The sequence below is a fragment of the Bufo gargarizans genome, chromosome 4, assembly GCF_014858855.1.
Source record: "Bufo gargarizans isolate SCDJY-AF-19 chromosome 4, ASM1485885v1, whole genome shotgun sequence".
NCBI classification, from domain to species: Eukaryota; Metazoa; Chordata; class Amphibia; order Anura; family Bufonidae; genus Bufo; species Bufo gargarizans.
In genome coordinates this window covers 298686672-298707489 of record NC_058083.1, presented here as the reverse complement: position 1 = coordinate 298707489, position 20818 = coordinate 298686672, and the positions used below count along the sequence as shown (strand labels likewise).

At 40.9% G+C, this 20818-nt stretch overlaps 1 protein-coding gene across 2 annotated transcripts in view; it reads right to left on the bottom strand.

Annotated features, from left to right (window-relative positions):
* Nucleotides 1-2526: 2526 nt before the first annotated feature.
* The window catches only part of VGLL2 (vestigial like family member 2), a 24309-nt gene continuing 6017 nt past the window's right edge, over nucleotides 2527-20818 (bottom strand). The window contains exons 3-4 of one of the 2 annotated variants that reach the window (XM_044290637.1): nucleotides 7811-8320; nucleotides 2527-3447 (exon numbers count right to left, since the gene is read on the bottom strand). In XM_044290637.1, the coding sequence (XP_044146572.1) occupies nucleotides 3407-3447; nucleotides 7811-8320 (551 nt within the window). In that variant the 3' untranslated portion in view covers nucleotides 2527-3406. The other variant, XM_044290636.1, reaches the window with a different exon arrangement.

The window sequence follows — 20818 nt, the reverse complement described above, 5'->3', positions numbered from 1 at the left end:
TAAATTCTGACAATTAATTTCTATTTCCAAATAATGTAGGGGAAGGATATTTATGAAACTCTTTGTTGCCCTTAGTAACCAATAAGAATGCAGCTTTCATTATATTGAAAATGAAATGTGTGCTATGGTTGGTTGCTGCGGGCAATGGCATCAGTTTTTTTAGACACTTTCATCAATCTGCCCCATTGGGTGTTATAAAAATAAAAGTCTCTTGATTTTAATGTTTACTCCATTACAACTGGAGCCAGTGATGACGGATCCATTTTAAATCAGGCCCTGATAAATGGTAATAATAATAATGGGATTTTTTTCGCTATTGCAAAAACATCGCTGCAGACTAGGCTATTCTTGCCATCGGAAAAACGGGAAACAGAGGCTAGTGATTACGTGAACAGACAGAACGTTCAAGGCTAACGATAACATTTTCTAAAGGGCTACTGAGCATGTTATGCCATATTTATATAGGAGTTTCGAATAGTTTACATGACAGAACACTGTTGGAAATGTCCATTTGTAAGTGAAAAAGGGGGCAGTAACATATTAAAACCTAACATTTATTAGGACAATTAAGATCCCAAAATTGGGAGAGGAAAGCCCCTACCAGACAAACTTAATGTCCATTTATACTTTTCAGACATTTTGGTTCATTTGTTCCATGTCTCGGATAAACTTAATACATTATTTCCTAAATGCGTTACTGAGATCTGACTCTTTTATATGAATCATGTGTAGTGTCATGGAGTATAAAATAACATACTTTTGTAGAACATGTCAGTCTTACCAGAGGAGTACACATACTGGGAAGTATCCACATGGTGTCAGATATAGGAATTAAGCAGAATGTTAATTCAATTCTTCCTTTGTATATCATTAAATACTGCCCTTTGGTATTGCCAGGCGAACCTCAGCAAAGCGGGCAAGATATTGGATATCAATGCAATAAATCATCAAGTTGTTATTCCCTTGAAATATTTCTAGATGTAGAAATCTCACCCAGGCAGATACTTGAGTGTAATAACACAATTTATCCATCTTGACAACTGAGTACGGTGCCAGTACTGTAAAAAGAACGGTACGGCCACACGGTCAGGTTTCCTGATGTAGTTTTGGAAGGCAAAACCAGGAGTGGGGCATAAAGGCACAGATATGACTTCTCCTCTGTTTTGAACATGTGGTTGTACTGTATGTATGAAAACAATGGGATTTTTTGCACCCAACTGAACTTCTTAAACATATGTGACTGCTTCTATACCCAAATGAACTTCTTAAATATGTGTGACTGCTTCTATACATAAATGAACTTCTTAAATATGTGTGACTGCTTCTATACCCAAATGAACTTCTTAAATATGTGTGACTGCTTCTATACTAAACTGAACTTCTTAAATATGTGTGACTGCTTCTATACCCAACTGAACTTCTTAAATATGTGTGACTGCTTCTATACCCAACTGAACTTCTTAAATATGTGTGACTGCTTCTATACTAAACTGAACTTCTTAAATATGTGTGACTGCTTCTATACCCAACTGAACTTCTTAAATATGTGTGACTGCTTCTATACCCAACTGAACTTCTTAAATATGTGTGACTGCTTCTATACTAAACTGAACTTCTTAAATATGTGTGACTGCTTCTATACTAAACTGAACTTCTTAAATATGTCTGACTGAGTTTATACCCTAATGAACTTCTTAAATATGTGTGACTGCTTCTATACTAAACTGAACGTCTTAAATATGTGTGACTGCTTCTATACCCAACTGAACTTCTTAAATATGTGTGACTGATTTTATACCCAACTGAACTTCTTAAATATGTCTGACTGAGTTTATACCCTAATGAACTTCTTAAATATGCGTGACTGCTTCTATACTAAACTGAACTTCTTAAATATGTGTGACTGCTTCTATACCCAACTGAACTTCTTAAATATGTGTGACTGCTTCTATACCCAACGGAACTTCTTAAATATGTTTGACTGCTTTTATACCCAACTGAACTTCTTAAATATGTGTGACTGCTTTTATACCCAACTGAACTTCTTAAATATGTGTGACTGCTTCTATACTAAACTGAGTTCTTAAATATGTGTGACTGCTTCTATACCAAACTGAACTTCCTAAATATGTGTGACTGCTTCTATACCCAACTGAACTTCTTAAATATGTGTGACTGCTTCTATACTAAACTGAACTTCTTAAATATGTGTGACTGCTTCTATACCCAACTGAACTTCTTAAATATGTGTGACTGCTTCTATACTAAACTGAGCTTCTTAAATATGTTTGACTGCTTTTATACCCAACTGAACTTTTTAAATATGTTTTACTGCTTTTACACCCAACTGAACATCTTCAATATGTGTGGCTGCGTCTGTACCCAAAAGAACATCTTAAACGTGTGACTGCTATAAAAAATTGCAATGATATAAGTACATTGTGCAATATGCCTGATAGGTGATATAAACAATTTATTAGCTCTACATTTTCCCCTATGTAATAATAATCCTATAGGTCAATGATCAGCAGTTCAACACATCTAAGGACGTGAAGATATTTTAATGCAGAAACCCTACAATTAAATACATCTCTCACAGTTTCCCAAACAAATTAAAGTGACAAGATGACAGCAACATATACACACACGGAGATGCATTGGCCACACTAAAATGTGTCTCTGCAGAGTATCACCTTTCACTCTGCTGCAGTTGTTCCATCCATGTACAGGCTGTCAGTTTTGAAAAGCGATTTTTCTTTCATCATAAAATTCTCTTGTAAAAAAAAAAAAATAATCAAATGCAATTGTTGGGCTAAACCCTGAGAAGTGCCACCTTGCTTGTCATATTTCTGGAGTTTGAACAGTTGTCCATCTAACAGCTGCATTTCTATAAGCTTTGGGCAGGTGGCCCTGGATAGATTCTTGCCATTCACAACACACTGGATTGAATGTCCACATATGGGCTTTGAGTCCATCGACCTCTAGTCCTTTTATTTATGTCCATAGTCTGCATGTGGGATGTGTGTGCTTTGTCTGTGTAACCACATAAAGATTATTACAAACAAACTGGACTTTTGTTCTTCAGGCAGCTTGGTTTTGAAAGTACATTTTCACAAAGGCATAAAAAATATTAACAACAAAAATAGTCTTTTTTCCCCATAAGAATGCAAGTTAATTATATTAATATATAATTATATCTCTCTATATATTTTTGGTGGCACCAATTATTTTGTCAATCGCATTTTAAATAAAAATATGAGTCTTTGAGCAAGGAGGAATTAAGAAAGTCTCCAGCATGGCCGGTTGTATGGAGTCCTGTTCCAATCCTCTGGTTGCAGTCTTAGTGCTGGAACACATGGGTTCTGGGCCTTGGATTAAGTGATTTGGCTGAGAGTCTTTGAGAAGATCAGCTGAGGAGAGGTCCTCCACAGAAGGTGTAACGTCGAGCTGAAAACCAAGATCACAAGCTGTTACCACCAAACCAAAGCAATTCCATGTCAGCTCAGAATTGCCACCAATTCTACAAGGTGGAGAGGATCTACAAGGGCAACAGGTTTTAAAACCAGTACAGATCCTTGCTTTTATCCTGAGGCTGTAAACCTGGGAATGGAGGAGGCAGAGAAGGAGAGTGAGGAAGAGAGGTGGGTGAAAAGGGTGGAAAGAATTAAAGGTACAAGATATTTAAGGACAGGGTAAAATAATAGTATGGATGGCCACTGCTTGAGGAAATAGGTATATTGATGTAACTTCAAAGGGATTCTATAGGTCTATTCTATATATTTGCAAAAATAAACTTATAATAGAGGAGCACATATACTTGTGTTATATTCTACATTAAAATGTGAAGGCACTACACACATCAATATAAACAATATCAAAGTGTAAGACATATGTATACCAAACTAGATATAAAACTATAGAACCCCTTTAGGTGCTTAAATGATATAGAAATAGCTTGTAATGGAAGATTCTCAGTGCAAAAGATTAGAGATAAAGAATAATAGTTTTCCATGTGTATGAAAGCTCTTCAAATTTTAAAGTGACTTTTGCTGTACACAGTGATTGCAGCAACTTTGTACCCTGGATAAAAGTCATGAGACTTTAGACTGCAAGGTGGAGCCTGTGAAAAAGAAATTCATATACTCTGTATTCATGAATATTTGAAATCAAATAACTATTATTCTTCTATGTTTTCTTAACCCTCTTTGTACTCAATCCACGTAGACCTTATGCTTTTTAGCTAACCTTTTTCTGTTTAGATATGCATTTTCTCTCTCTTTCCCACGTATATCTATCTCATATCTATATATCTATCTATTCTAATATACCTGCTTTTCAACTTTGTGTACTCCTGTGCTTCTGAAATAAAAAAATAAAAAATAAAATCAGATTTTATTGATTTAATTTGATAACAGTGAATGTTTAAGGTCCTATCAAAACTTTGGAGTTTATCTGAGATGTTCCTCATGACTAGGTCTTGTTTTATTCACCTCAAGTATTCTCCTCTCTCCTCTTCTCAGTATTTGTTGGTTCAGACCCCTCATCATCCTATCTCTCTTTTTTAAAGTTTGTTTTCGTCATTGACCTTGATTTTTTAATTCCGTCAACTGTTTTCCTGTCAACATCACAATCAAATATCCTTATAGGCTTATTATAGATTAGTTTAATTGACTTTTACGCTCCCTCTCTTGATGTCGCTAAATGCTATGAAAAAACACAACAGCCAAAAACTAATCTGAAAATGCAACATTCATAGCATATATTAACTAACTGAGGAGCAGGAATAATGTTCTAATAGCCTGTCAAAAAATCCTCTTTAGGATTTGTTAGTATATTAATTTACTATGGTGAAGACTAGTTGACACCATTTGTGCTTTTTATACACCAGGCTGCCAATATCAGTCTGTACAGGGATTCCTTTCAGTTGTAGGCACATCACAACATACACAGTCTGACCTGATCAATTATCCATATCCTGACTCAAAGAACCTGAAACAATATCTTTCACAATCCAGGAAAGAAAACTCCAAACAAACACAACTGAGATAAATGTTCAGAGCAGGAATGTATTGCAAGGATGGAATGAATGGTTAACTATTGGCAGTGCAAACACAGAAAAACAATTGAGAAGTACAGAAAGTGAGAAGTCCTCTAACCGCCACCAGATAGATAAGATGGCTGTCAATTAGCAGCCTTTGTTCTTTGATTCTCTACACAGTTCGAGTTTTCAACCATGCTGTTGTCTCCAAGCCTATGATTTGTAGGAGAATGATTATGTAGTTATTTGAGGGGTTCTTCCACATACTACAGGCCCCTTCTACGTGCTTTCAATATAATTGTTGTGAGTGCACTACTGCACCCTAATTCGTACTGTGGTTTGTAACCATTTATTGGAAAATAATTGGTCATTTGTTATTTCAGGATTATTTAATAAGTTGAAATGAAGGGTTGGAAATCTATTTCTTTAGCTTATCATGTTTGATGAAGAATCTAGAAAATTGTTAGAAAAGCCCTTACAATATTCAAAGTGAATCAGTGAAAGTTTTTAATTTCCTTACATGTGTGAATACTATTTCTAGCCCAGGAGTACAGTATATTATCAGTGAAAGACTAAAGTCTTTGACTCTACATTCAAAGTCCAGCCATAACTTATTGACGGAAGAACAGGTTACCTAAAGCCTACGGCTGACTTCAGCTGCCCATAAGTGGCAAAATTTTATAAAGCTTCAAACAAAGTGTGAGATAACAATGAAATGAGGATAAACTACTGCATGCAATTGTTGGTCATTTGTAATTTATTAGTGGGCTTGATCACTGCTCCATTGAGTGCAAAGGTGATCTAATAAATATCTTTTAGTGTATGAATAAATCACCAAAAATTAAGGATAATTTCTTTTTTAAATGCTGTGTTTTGTTTGTTTTTTTTTGCTGCAAAAACTACCACGAATTGATGTTAAATGTTGGCCATTGACCTCTTTCTTTCTTTTTTATAGTTTCTCTATAGGAAAAAAAAGACTAGAAAAAAAAAAAACTGTTTGTGCAAAAAATGCCATACCCAAAAACTCCCTCCACATATGTCCAGCTATTCGGCTCAGTTCCCCTAAAAACAGAAGGGAACTGAGACAGAAATTATTCAATAGTTTTCTATGGTATCCTTCTCATACATCTGGAGTATTAGTTGCGATGCCGGATGTCAAATCGCGCCAGACTACGTTTTTCTATCTGGCGCTGGATCTGTACACTATAATGCAGTATACATATCAGTTGTGTCCAGGTCCTGGCAAAAAACAACTAACTGGGCATAACTGAAATATGTGAAGGTAGCCTCAAAAATGCATGCATTCAATAGTGTCTAAAAAAAGGTAAAAAAAAAAACAACATACTGCAGCAGCACCCAATTAATTGTGTCTATTTCATTCATTTACAGAGCTCAACTTATTACTGAGAAATCTCACCATGCATGGCCAGCTTTATGCAGCTCTATGCTGTTCGATGCATCATTTATCGTGGTGTTTTTTTAATGCATTTTACTGCCATTTTTTTTAAAGTGAGTTATTTTATAAAAGCATTTTCCTAAAAAAAATATAGAGAGGAATGCTTGAAAAACATCATAACTTCTAAATTCTAACAAGGCATTTCAAACAAATACATAGTTATTTGTAAAACTGCATTTTATATATTATGGCAATATTTAATGTCGAAATACACTTAGTATATCCTGTAATGAAAGCCAGTGATGTGTATAAGGACTCATTCAAACAGGCGTATGAATGAGACCGCCTCCGTTCCCCAATTATGCGGAACGGTTGCGAACCCATTCATTTCAATTGGACCGCAAAAGATGTGGACAGCTTACCATGTGCTGTCCGCATCCGTGGGTTCTGTTCCCCGGCTCTGCCGAAAAGATAGAGCTTGCTCTATTCTTGCCCGCAATCGTAGACAGGAATAGGCATTTTCTATTATGGTTGCGTGCATGTGCGGTCCGAAAATAGCGGAACGCACACGGCCAGTGTCCGTGTTTTGCGAATCTGCAATTTGCAGATCCGCAAAGCACTACGGCCGTCTGAATGGGCCCTAAAACAGAGTGGCCCATTGAAATGATTAAGCCTTCTAATTCTATCAAGCAGGTGACAGAGCTAGATCACTGGAAATCCAGCATACTCACCAGTTGGGTGTTAGTAAAATAGTTAAGAACTCCAACCTAGTCACCTACTTTTCTGCAGAAGCACTGGTGGTGAGTACTGATTAAGGGCTCATGCACACGGCCGTTTTGCAGCCATTCCATGCATTGGGGACCGCAATTTGCAGTCCCCAATGCACGGGCAACGTCCGTGCGACGGCTGGGATTGATCGAGACCCATTCAACTTCAATGGGTCCGTGATCCGTCCGCGCCGCAAAAAAATAGAACATGTTCTATTTTTTTGCAGTGCGGAGGCACGGACAAAAACACCACGGAAGTACTCCGTAGTGCTTATGTGGGGTTCTGTTCCTTTATTTTGCACCGCAGCTCCGTATTGCGGACCCATTCAAGTGAATGGGTCTACATCCATGATGCAGGGAGCCCACGGCCGGTGCCCGCATATTGCGGACTCGCTGTTTGCAGGCCACAATACGGCCACAGCCGGGCGACAGCCGTGTGCATGAGCACTGACTAGCATTTATGTTTCTAGTGTTTCACCTGGGAAAATAGTTGTTGGTCAGGATTTTGGGTATGGTATTTATTTTTATGCTCCTAAATTTAGATAATGACACCATAGATCCAAAAGTGACATCCCTAAGTGGTGGTGAATGAATCCCAGCTCTGCTTACCTGCATCAACATTGAGGCCAAGGCTTTGTCCCATGTCTCCTGCTGGTCCTGGATATGGACCAGGGCTTGTCCATGCAGATCCAGATGGCTCTCCCTTGCTTAGGTCGCACTGTGTGGCACCAGGCGCCGTTCCTGCTGGTGTGATTCTGTGAGGTCTGACTGATGCCGGGACAAGTAGAGAACTGTAGCGGGGATCAAAGTGTGTACTGTATACCTCATGCATTGTAGCCCGTGGATAACTGGAACCCTGACTGTTTATAGCTCCACCAATAGAATATGGGTGGTGGTGATGGTGATGTGCATGGTGCCAAGGCTCAGGTGGTCCCTGGTGTAAATGGCTATGAAGAGAAGCAGGGGAATAAGGGTCTGCTCCAAAAGGGATTTCTGTATGAGGACCACTTAGAGGACTGGCTAGGCTGCTGCCCAGGGTTGGTGGAGCTGCAGATGGCTGGTAGCTGCTGTTCCAAAAGGATGGAGGAAAGCTTCGTTGACTCATTGGGAAAGATGGGTCTGTGGAATAACACAAAATATCATTTTATCATCTCATACAAATAAAATTGTGAAATTTGTATTTGTGGTTTTAAGTAAAACTGCAAGTTCAGTTATTACCTCTAAGATATCATCATAAAAACAATGCAGCATCATAAACTGCCTGTATTAGAATATTAATTTCTCCTACTATAATTTTAGGTCTGTTACCTTATTAAATATATATGGTATAATTTTATTTCACTGTATACGAAAGCATATATTGCCATGCTCTCTTATACATATGCCATGTTTTCTTACAATGGGATCCTATGGACAACATATTCCATTGTATGCCTATACAGTGGCATACACTGCCGACTTCTGTCAGAGAACACAGCCTGAACAGAGCCTTACCACAATCCAAACTTTAGTATATTCTATACCAGTGATCAGCAACCTCCGGCACTCCAGCTGTTGTCAAACTACAACTCCCAGCATGCAAACTTGCTAGGCTGTTCTTGGGACTCCCATAGAGCATGCTGGGAGTTGTTTCACAACATCTGGTTCTATACTATGTAGACCTATTGTTAAAAATGACATAATCACAAAAAATTGCAAGGATACTCTGGGTGCCCCTGTCCCTTAACTCTCTGCAACAGATTTTTTTTTAAATCCTAAAAAAAAAATGTTTTCTTTGCTATTGTATGACACTGTTGCTTAGGCACCACACTATGTAATAATCTTGCAATGTATGATAGAAGTGTATGAAAATGTCTCTGGAATCAGTGCCTTCCCCCTCCCTCTCCTATCTGTAGTGTTGAAAATTACTGGCTGTTGTAACTTGATCCGTCAGCAGCTCTGACGGGACTGTAAGAAAAGGGGGGGGGGGGGAGGGGAGTTCAGGTAGCAGTTCAGGCAAGAAGCAGGCTTTGGTCAATATTGCTGACATGGCAGCTCTGAAGAGAGGTAAGTATGTGCAATGTGTGTAACTATATGTGTATAATGTGTATGTAATATGTATGCATGTGTGTTCTGCATATATGTGAGCATAGCATGCAGCATATGGGTACAATTTATGTTTGTGATATAGCACCATTGTGTTTGCATTACTGACAATAAAACTTGTAACTGTAGTTCTATGTAAATGGTGTAAATGAATTGTAACAATTTTTTTGGGGTAGTGCAACTTTGAATTACTAATTCTAATACACCGCACTGGGGAACACCACACTTAATCTTTGTCCTGGATGAAGAAATGCCTGTCTACAGCTCTAATTAGCGGTATATATATTTTTTTTCAATTTTAACCCCATGCTGCTCTACCTGTGGAAAAGACTCCACTCATTTGGTTTCCACCACTAGAGATGGCCTTGCGGTTCGCCCGGTGGTCGTTTCACGGCAAACTTTATGAATTTGCGATTCGCGCCCGCCATATTCTTTTACATTGTGAAGAACTTTGACCCATGACACATCCATCAGGTGGTACAGGACAGCCAATTGAGACGTTTCAGCACATGGACATACCCCCCACCTTATAAATAAACCTGATCTGGCCGCTATTTTACATTCAGTCTTTTGCCAGTGTAGGGAGAGGTTGCTGTGTGGAGCAGGGACAGGCTGTTAGGGACACAAATCTCTAGCTAATAGGTCCACAAAAGTCCTTTTAAGGACTGGTATAGGTGTGCTATTGATAGGTGTGAAATACTGAGGGGTGTGATATACTTATTATATTATTATAGTGCAATTGTATTGTGCAGCAGTTGTGTGCGATTTTGCTGCGTTAACGCATCTACACAGAGTGACAAACGCTATTGGAACTAATAATTTCTACTGGTGTGATTTACTAGTTGCCCCCCCAAAAAACTGATTGAGGCAGGGGTGTTATATACCTTCATCCACAAATACTGCTCCTCTATAGGGAGTTTTTTCACAGGGTCATATTGAAAATGACAGGCAGAGGAAGAGGCAGGCCATTCCGTAGGGGTGGTAGGGTTTGGGCAGGTGCACCAGGCCAGAGTCTAAGTGGGAAGTTGCAGAAGGTGCGTGCGATTACATCAAAGGACACACCAGACTTGGTTGAGTGGCTCGCTCAACCTTCCGATTCTGCACCCTCCTCATCCTCTGTATCTGCATTCTCCTCACTCTCTGCTGTGTGCACCCCCAAAGACACCACCACCACCACCATATCCCCTCCGCCAGAGTCACAGGAATTATTTTCCCATCCATTCCAAGAAGACCTTACCGATGCACAGTCATTCTTGGCATCGGATCAGGAAGAGGAGGTATCAACGTCCGCCACCCAGCAGTCTGGCGACAGTACCCAGATCAATCCAAGGAGGGTGGTCCCCACTGTTGCTGCCTACTCCGAGATCTCTAATGTCAGTGGCGGTGAAGGTGACGATGATTACATGTCGATGGACTTCACGTGGGTGCCCACAAGCAGGAAGAGGAGGGGAGTTCAGAGGAAGAGACTGAGCAGCATAGAGGGAGGAGAAGCAGGCAGAGCTCGCAGGGCACAGGAGGCAAAAAGCAGACTGGAACTAGCCATCCACCATGCACGGTCGCATCTGGCGCTCCCAGGACTCCGGCACATGGCTACGCAGTGTGGGCTTTTTTTAACGTGTCCGCTGGTTACAATAATGTTGCCATCTGCAGCCTGTGCTTGCAATGCATAAGTCGCAGTAATCCCAACACTCACCTAGGGACTACCGTCTTAAGAAGGCACCTGGCCTCCCATCACCAAGCCCAGTGGGAGCAACACAGTCAGAACCCACAAAGCCGCACTCCCGGCGCTCCCCGTCATGCCTCTTCTCCTTCTCTTCTCTCCTCCCAGTTGTCCTCCACTCCACCTTCCACTGTGCCGTTGTCGCGTTCATCTGGCAAAAAGCAGGCTTCCTTTCCCCCAAAAAATGATGACGGCGGATAACCTTCTTGCCCAACGGCTGACTGCTGGCTTGTCAGAACTGCTAGCCCGCCAACTACTTCCACATAAACTGGTGGACTCAGAGGCCTTTAGAAAATTTGGGGCCATTGGCACACCGCAATGGAAGGTCCCCAAAAGAAAATATTTCTCCCAGAAGGGCATCCCAGAGCTATATGGCCACGTTCAGCGACAAATGAATGTATCTCTGGCACACAGTGTCGGTGCCAAGATACATCTGACCACAGACATGTGGTCTAGGAAACACAGGCAGGGAAGGTACATAACTTTTACTGCCCACTGGGTGAACCTTCTGACGGCCGTCAAGCATTCAACCCGCGACACCCATGTGGATTTGGTGTTACTGCCACGAATTACAAGCAGACCTGCCTCTTTGTTTCCTCCTCCTACTCCATCCTCCCTCTCCTCCTCGGCTGACTCCTCCTTTTCAGCTGCTATTGCCTCTTCCGCTGTGCCCCCCAAGGTCCCTAGAACCTATTCGACGTGCCAGGTGAGACGTTGCCATGCTGTGCTGCGTCTGTTGTGCCTGGAAGCCAAGAGCCACGCCGGTCCTGCACTCCTTTCAGCTTTGAGGTCACAGGCCGTTGACAGTTGGTAAAGTGGTTCTGTGTACCGCGAAAAAAAAAAACCGCATCATTAGGGATTTTCGCAATGGCGTGTTTTTTAAAAGATTGGATCTGCATATACAGCGTTTGTTCTAATATGCATGTGAAATGTAAACAATTACACTGCTTTAATGTCAAATCACTTACAGTGACCAGAAGTTCTTCCTCAACGTGGCGAAAATTGTTGCCAACCATCTTTTCTGATCGCATCCAACTTCGGTCTGGTGGAAACCAGTTGCTCTAGTAGGCCGCGCCTATTTTGCGCATACGCATTTGTGAGAATTACATTGCCGATATTTTGCATTGAAAAAAAATAATTAATGGAGATCGCAAATTCGAATAATACATCTGGTATGTCACTGTCCATGTTCTGGGACTATTTGTGAACTTCTAGTAATTATTTGGTGGCTGCAAATATGACCTGAAGGTTTTTCAGGTTCGCCTGCCATTCAAGTCTATGGAGCCCGTTTCGAATACACAGTTCGTGAACATTGGAGTGTCGCGTTCACAAACCGTCCCGGCCAATGTTCGTCCATCACTATCCAGCACTTCGGTTGGGCTTCCTGGCTCCCTTTACTGGCCTGTAAACGTCAAGATGGACAAGGTCACACACCGCTGGGTTTATATCATGCTTGGGTCATGTCATTTCTGAGTCCAGTCATTGGTTGCAGAAGCACACATGACCCTGTCCATCCATCCAGAATCTTACACACAAAGACCAGTGAAGGGGGCCAGGTAGCCAAAACAACTATAAATTAAGGTGACCCTTGAAACACTTTCAATAAAATGTCAGGGGCTCATTGAATGTCACAACTTCACATCTAAGCTGTTGCCTAAAACTGCTTCCAAACACTGCGCTAATATCTAATATTAGACATCAGCAAAGTCTCCTCCATGGAATGAGTGAGCAGAGGCTGGTGACATCATACAACAGTATCTACCATATCATATTGCAGGGTCGGTGATTTACTAGGTAATAGGTAAAACACAGGTTTTTTTTTAGACATTTTACATGCAATGTGTGGCTCTAAACAATAGAAATTTGCAGTAAACCAAGTGCCAGTGCAGTTTTCAGCCATATCAGGACCACTATGTGTTTCCAGGCTGTATTGTATTTGTCTCCAAATTAGAGATACTTACAGTGAAACTAACACATCCTTACCTACAAAGGAGTTATCTCATAAATGTAAAATATAAATTCCTGTGCACTGAACTCTCCTAGTGGTGGATGCAGGCAGGCAGTTTTATCATGTACTATGTGAAGGGAAGCAAGAGATCTAGAGTTGTATGGGGAAATTTAGCAATGTATTTAGGTTGGTTGTCTGGTAAATACATTGAAAAATCTAGTGTTCAGAATGAGCGCCATATTTCTAGTACCTGTTTCACTTTGGGAAAGTGGGTGAAAGCGTGACTCTTTTATTAAAACATTCCTCCACAAATAAAATAGAAATGAGTACATTTGTTTTAAAGGGGTTTTCTCAGCTCAGACAAAGGGGGCATATTGCTAGGATATGCCCCCATTGCCTTAAAAATGTGTAGGTCCTACCGCTGGGACCTGCACCTATATTGAGAACGGAGCCCTGAAAGTGGTGGAGTTCGCACTGCCGCCGCCCTCCATTCATTAACTTTGGGGGCGCATTAAATAGCCGAGTGTTGGCTCGGCTATTTCTGTTGGCCCCATAGAAGTGCATGGAAGTGGTGGCCGGTCATGCGCGGTGCGCTCCCATTTACTTCTTTGGGGACAGTGCTTGGTGGTGGCCGGACCAGAGTTCTCTAGCCAACACTTTGCGGGCTCCATTTAGGAGATAGGTGCGTGTCCCAGCGGTGCCTATAAAGCAATGGGGGCATAGCCTAGTGATATGGGGGGGGGGGGGGGGGGGCCATTCCAAGTTTTAGTATCAGGCCCTATGATATCTGTGCATGCCTCTGGTCAGCCCCATACTCTTTGAACGGAGCGGCACCACACATGATTACTCTATTCAAACACCTAATCACTGCAGTCATGCAGTGAGAAGGATGGGGGCTCGGGACCCCTTCTCTAGTGATCTTTGGTTGTCCTAGAGGTGGGGACCTATCCTGAGGATACATTATGAATGTGAATTGTAGGAAAACCCTTTAATGGTATTTTTCAGCTTTTCCTTGAGCATTGTCAAACTCTGCTTGCTGTCACTAAATGAGAGCATTCTAGAAGCTGAAAACCTGCAGAACTGAGAGTTTACAACAAATGTACAGTCTAGGCAATCTTCTTCATCAGCGCAAACCTTTCTCCTGCCTCTTAGGGCTCGTTCACACGAACATATTTTGCATTCTGTATACGGGCCGTTTTTTAGTTCCGTATATGGAACCATTTATTTCAATGGTTCCGCAAAAAAAAACGGAATGTACTCCGCATGCATTCTGTTTCCATATTTCCATTTTTCCGTTCCGTTCAAAGATAGAACATGCCCTATTATTGCCCGCAAATCATGTTCCATGGCTCCATTCAAGTCAATGGGTCCACAAAAAAAACGGAGCACATACAGAATGTACTCCGTATGTCTTCCATATCCGTTCCGTTTTTTCGGAACCATCTATAAAAAATGTTATGCCCAGCCCAATTTTTTCTATGTAATTACTGTATACTGTATATGCCATACAGAAAAATGGAATGGAACTGGAAACACTACTGAAACAAAAAATGGAAAAACGGATCTGTTAAAAACGGCCCGCAAAACACTGAAAAAGCCATACGGTTGCGTGAACAAGCCCTTAGACTGACCTCACATACAGACGTGGACAAAATTGTTGGTACCCTTTGGTCAATGAAAGAAAAAGTCACAATGGTCACAGAAATAACTTTAATCTGACAAAAGTAATAATAAATTAAAATTCTATAAATGTTAACCAATGAAAGTCAGACATTGTTTTTCAACCATGCTTCAACAGAATTATGTAAAAAAATAAACTCATGAAACAGGCATGGACAAAAATGATGGTACCCCTAACTTAATATTTTGTTGCGCAACCTTTTGAGGCAATCACTGCAATCAAACGCTTCCTGTAACTGTCAATGAGACATCTGCACCTCTCAGCAGGTATTTTGGCCCACTCCTCATGAGCAAACTGCTCCAGTTGTGTCCGGTTTGAAGGGTGCCTTTTCCAGACTGCATGTTTCAGCTCCTTCCAAAGATGCTCAATAGGATTGAGGTCAGGGCTCATAGAAGGCCACTTTAGAATAGTCCAATTTTTTCCTCTTAGCCATTCTTGGGTGTTTTTAGCGGTGTGTTTTGGGTCATTGTCCTGTTGCAAGACCCATGACCTGCGACTGAGACCAAGCTTTCTGACACTGGCTAGTACATTTCTCTCTAGAATTCCTTGATAGTCTTGAGATTTCATTGTACCCTGCACAGATTCAAGACACCCTGTGCCAGACGCAGCAAAGCAGCCCCAGAACATAACAGAGCCTCCTCCATGTTTCACAGTAGGGACAGTGTTCTTTTCTTGATATGCTTCATTTTTTCGTCTGTGAACATACAGCTGATGTGCCTTGGCAAAAACTTCGATTTTTGTCTCATCTGTCCACAGGACATTCTCCCAGAAGCTTTGTGGCTTGTCAACATGTAGTTTGGCATATTCCAGTCTTGCTTTTTTATGATTCGTTTTCAACAATGGTGTCCTCCTTGGTCGTCTCCCATGTAGTCCACTTTGGCTCAAACAACGACGGATGGTGCGATCTGACACTGATGTTCCTTGAGCATGAAGTTCACCTTGAATCTCTTTAGAAGTCTTTCTAGGCTCTTTTGTTACCATTCGGATTATCCGTCTCTTAGATTTGTCATCAATTTTCCTCCTGCGGCCACGTCCAGGGAGGTTGGCTACAGTCCCATGGATCTTAAACTTATGAATAATATGTGCAACTGTACTCACAGGAACATCTAGTTGCTTGGAGATGGTCTTATAGCCTTTACCTTTAACATGCTTGTCTATAATTTTCTTTCTGATCTCTTGAGACAGCTCTTTCCTTTGCTTCCTCTGGTCCATGTCGAGTGTGATACACACCATATCACCAAACAACACAGTGATTACCTGGAGCCATATATATAGGCCCAATGGCTGATTACAAGGTTGTAGACACCTGTGATGCTAATTAGTGGACACACCTTGAATTAACATGTCCCTTTGGTCACATTATGTTCTGTGTTTTCTAGGGGTACCATCATTTTTGTCCATGCCTGTTTCATGAGTTTATTTTTTTACATAATTCTGTTGAAGCATGGTTGAAAAACAATGTCTGACTTTCATTGGTTAACATTTATAGAATTTTAATTTATTATTACTTTTGTCAGATTAAAGTTATTTCTGTGACCATTGTGACTTTTTCTTTCATTGACCAAAGGGTACCAACAATTTTGTCCACGTCTGTATATAGGTTGTGCTATGACAGACACAGCTGGTATATGTCCACTGAAAGCAGCGGACAGAAAAAGTAGCAATATTTACAATATTTACAATGGTTACATTGTATGAAAATATTCCAGCCTTGAGTCCCAACTGCCTAAACTGGATGCTGGTTCTGTCAATAAAAATTATTTTTAAACCAGTTCACAATGGTGTAAATAATGTAAGAAAACATATTCATGTCAGTGAAGTCCCATGCTGCTTTCTGCTTCCCAGTCCCCCTGGACACACACTAAATCACTGCTCACTGGCTGTAGCGGATCATCTCTGTGGCCAGAAACTTGCTGAATGGCATTTTTTGCGTGTCTAAAGGGACCAGGATGTAGGTAGCAACAAGGCAGAGTCAGAACGAGCCAGGTGGGCGGATCAGCAGGGGATCGGCAAGCATTGTGAGCTGGTTTAAAAGTCCAGGGATCAACAACCTCCAGGGCAGGACTACAACTCCCAGAATCCTCCTTTCACTTCTGTGGGAGTTACTAGAACAGCCGAGTAAGTTTTCATGCTGGGAGTTGTAGTTTCACAGCAGCTGGAGTGCCGAAGGTTGCTGATCCCTGTGCTAGACAACCCCTAAGGCCTCATGCACACGACCATTGTTGTGTTCCATTCCGCAAAATGTTGTTCCGTGATCCATTTCCGTTTTTGTTTCCGTGTGTCTTCCTTTATTTTTGGAGGACCACCAGACATGAAGGAAAGTAAAAAAAAGTCTAAGACAAGTTTGCCATGCAAAAGATAGGAAAAAAACGGACGCGGATGACAATCTTGTGTGCCTCTGCGTTTTTTAGGTTATATTTTTTGACGGACTGGAACCACGGACGCGGATGACAAACGGTGCATTAGCCGAGTTTTCAACAGACCCATTGAAAGTCAATGGGTCCGCAGAAAATCACGAAAAATGGCACAACAGACACAGAATAAAAGAACGGTCGTGTGCATGAGGCCTAAAGCTGTGAGAAATCTAACATTTTCAGCTTCTGGATGTAAAAATACTAGCATTTCTATTTCTAATTGATTCACACTCTACTGTATATTAGAAAGTGTCAGCTCTGCTACATCTGCCATTATAGACCAATACTGATTGGTAGGTTAGATTCCAATTTCATAATTTTGAAAATACTATATTTAAAATCCTGATAGAATCTGGTAAATAGCAGTTATGATATATGTTCATATGTGGCCAGTTAGTAATAGAAATGATTTGCTCCATACACGTGGATGGGGTAGTTTCTGCAGCTCGTGCATGGATTTGTATATACTCCATTCAGATGTATGGAACAGCCGCAGAAATTTCAGCAACTCAATTGCCGCATGTGAACATACCCTTGTGGGAGCCTGTCCATACATTCCAAATCCAAAGAAGTGAACGTCCCTTTTCTGTACATCTTTTATAGGATCTCAGTTATGGAAGTTGTAAGAGAGTAACCTGAAGGTGTATGGTACGGCTATATACTGTACATAGCATGTAACTCCCATTCATTTCCAGCCCTTGTCAATGCTACAATATATACTATAGTCCGGATTCTAGTGGATTTAGAAAAAAAATGTGAAAATGATCCACAAAAGGCACATTGACCCCCAGAAAATTCTTTGGAGCACATGTATACATAGTATTTTTGTCACCCTAAGGCACAATAGGTACATGATGTGCACAGATTTATAGTACTGTTGCCCAGTGTGTGAAACCTGATTTCCAGGACTAATCGGATCTGGTAAAGCCTTTATTATTTTAGGGCACATTTGCTGCAAAGTTCATCATGCTGAGAACTGAGAAAATTGTTTACAAGTAAAACACACAAAAATGGCCACAATGGAATTGTCCATTTTTGTTTGAAGTGTATAACAAAAGATTGTGAAAGTAATATTGTACTAAAGTGACATTTTCTGATCTGTTCCAGTTATTCCACAATGTCCTTGTAGCTGACATTAACTCATAAAAGGAGCCACAGCCTCGCTTTTCTGTTACAGTATGGTGTATCAGCTGCTTCAATGTGAGCAAGTCAATTGTAGCAGAATCATGCCTGGACGTGGACGTAACATGATTAAGGGCTCGTTCACACGACCGTATGGCTTTTTCAGTGTTTTTAACGAAACCGTTTTTTGTTTCAGTAGTGTTTCCGGTTCCATTCCGTTTTTCCGTTTTCGTTTTTTCCGTATGGCATATACAGTATACAGTAATTACATAGAAAAAATTGGGCTGGGCACAATAGATGGTTCCGCAAAAACTGAACGGATACGGAAGACATACGGAGTACATTCCGTATGTGTTCCGTTTTTTTTTGCGGAACCATTGACTTGAAAGGAGCCATGGAATGTGATTTACGGGCAATAATAGGACATGATCTTTGAACGGAAGGGAAAAACGGGAATACGGAAACGGAATACATACGGAGTACATTAAAAAAATTTGGGTGGAACCATTGAAATAAATGGCTCTGTATACGGACCATATACGGAACGCAAAAAACGTTCGTGTGAACGAGCCTTAAGCTTGTAAGGGTACGGCCACATGGAAACCAAAATCGGGAGTGAATTTAAAAAACAAAAGTCCTATCTGTCCTTTATACTTTCTCTCCATTTATGATCCACTCCTGATTTTGGCTTTCAAAACTGCATCAGGAAACTTAGGGCTTGTACACTCCATCGATGGTGCCCGTGGTGTGAACCGTAAATTGCGGTCCGTAATGCACGGGCACCTTCCGTGGGGCAGGCGCATTGGGGATCGCAGACCCATTCACTAGAATGGGTCCGCGATCCCTCCATTCCGCAAAAACATAGAGCATGTTCGATCTTTTTGCGGTGCGGAGGCACGGAACAGAACCCCAGAAAGCACTCCGTAGTGCTTCCGTAGTGTTCCGTTCCGTGCTTCCGTTTCACATCTCCAGATTTGCGGACACATTAAAATAAATGGGTCCGCATCCGTGATGCGGAATGACAATGGAACGGTGCCCGTGTATTGCGGATCTGCAAATGCGGTCTGCAATACAGCAACGGGCAGAACACAAGCCCTTAACGGTGTGGCTGTGCCCATAGAGGGGCTGAGTTTGTCATTTTGCATAATTTTACAATGTCTCTGTTAAGAGTCTCCACTGTGGATTCTGTAAAAAAAATAAAAATGGAGTATATTGCGCTATTTTGTCCAGTAAAATGACAAACTCTGTGATTGAAACCTAACAGAACCCACTATACTCAATGGGGTTCTGTTGGGTGCAGTAGACTTCAGTTATGTGCTAGATCTGTTCATTTTTGTTGGATGGAGCAGAACAACTAAAGGTAATTGAAGCAATGTGAACAAAGCCTTAACCCACTGCATTACTTTGAATAATAGTTAAAAGAGTTAAAGGGGTTCTGCACATTCATTTAACTGATGATCTATCCTCTGGATAGATGATCAGCTTCTGATCGGCGGGGGTCTGACACCCGGGACCCCCGCCGATCAGCTGTTTGAGAAGGCAGTGGCACTCCAGCAGCGCCGCGGCCTTCTCACTGTTTACCGCCGGACCACTGACGTCACGACTTGTATCAACTAGCGTGGGCGGGGCTAAGCTCCATTCAAGTGAATAGATCAGAAGTTAAAAGAAAGTGCAGAACCCCTTTAAATAACAAATTCAGCTCCTCTATACCATTACATACATTATTTTGATGACAACTAAGTACCCAGTTGATAGGCTGCATGTTCTCATTACATCTTGGTAATACATACCATTGGCAGCTCATTTGTTCATTCTAGCACTACATGTGGTCCTTGCCCCTATGTGAATCATCGGAGTAATGCTAGTCCATTCAAAGTCACAGCTGATGGACTATTATGAAAGATATTAACCACAAAAATGAAGCTCCAGCATTTTACTACCCGTCTGACACTAGAGACCACACGTAACCAATGCTAGAACTACTCTCCCAACAGCCACAGGCTCTTATGATAATCACTCCCAATAAATTCTCTTCACCAATCAACAAATCAAGACAATGTGCCCCAAACTCATGTTATAAACCTAAATTTACTTGTCTAGGATGACATCCCCACACCCCATGATGCATTGACAGTTACAATCCTTGTTGGTGGAGAAAGGATAAGTAGAAGGAAATTAGAGAAGACGTAAGGGTCCTTCCCTTTACATCTGCCATTTTAATGTAACCTGGCAATAGATTAAAACAAAAGAGGCGAAGAGGGATCTTACACTTAAAAGTCCTCTCTCTTTATTATTCTATCCCGTCATTGCTTTCAAAAACCAAAAAAACTGCATTAAAATGGCAATAATACGGTGTAACAATATGGTATGAGGACATGAGTACGTGTGTGTATATCTATCTATCCATGTGTGCGGACATGAAGACAGAATCCAAGTGTGTATATCTATATCTATATATAAGATGATAGATAGATACCTGTAGATAAATAGATAATTTGTGTGTGAACTGAAGACAGTGTACAAGTGTGTGTGTGTGTGTATATATATATATATATATATATATATATATCTATATATATATATATATATATATATAGATATATATATATATAGATATAATAGATGGATATGGGTGTATGTGAAGACA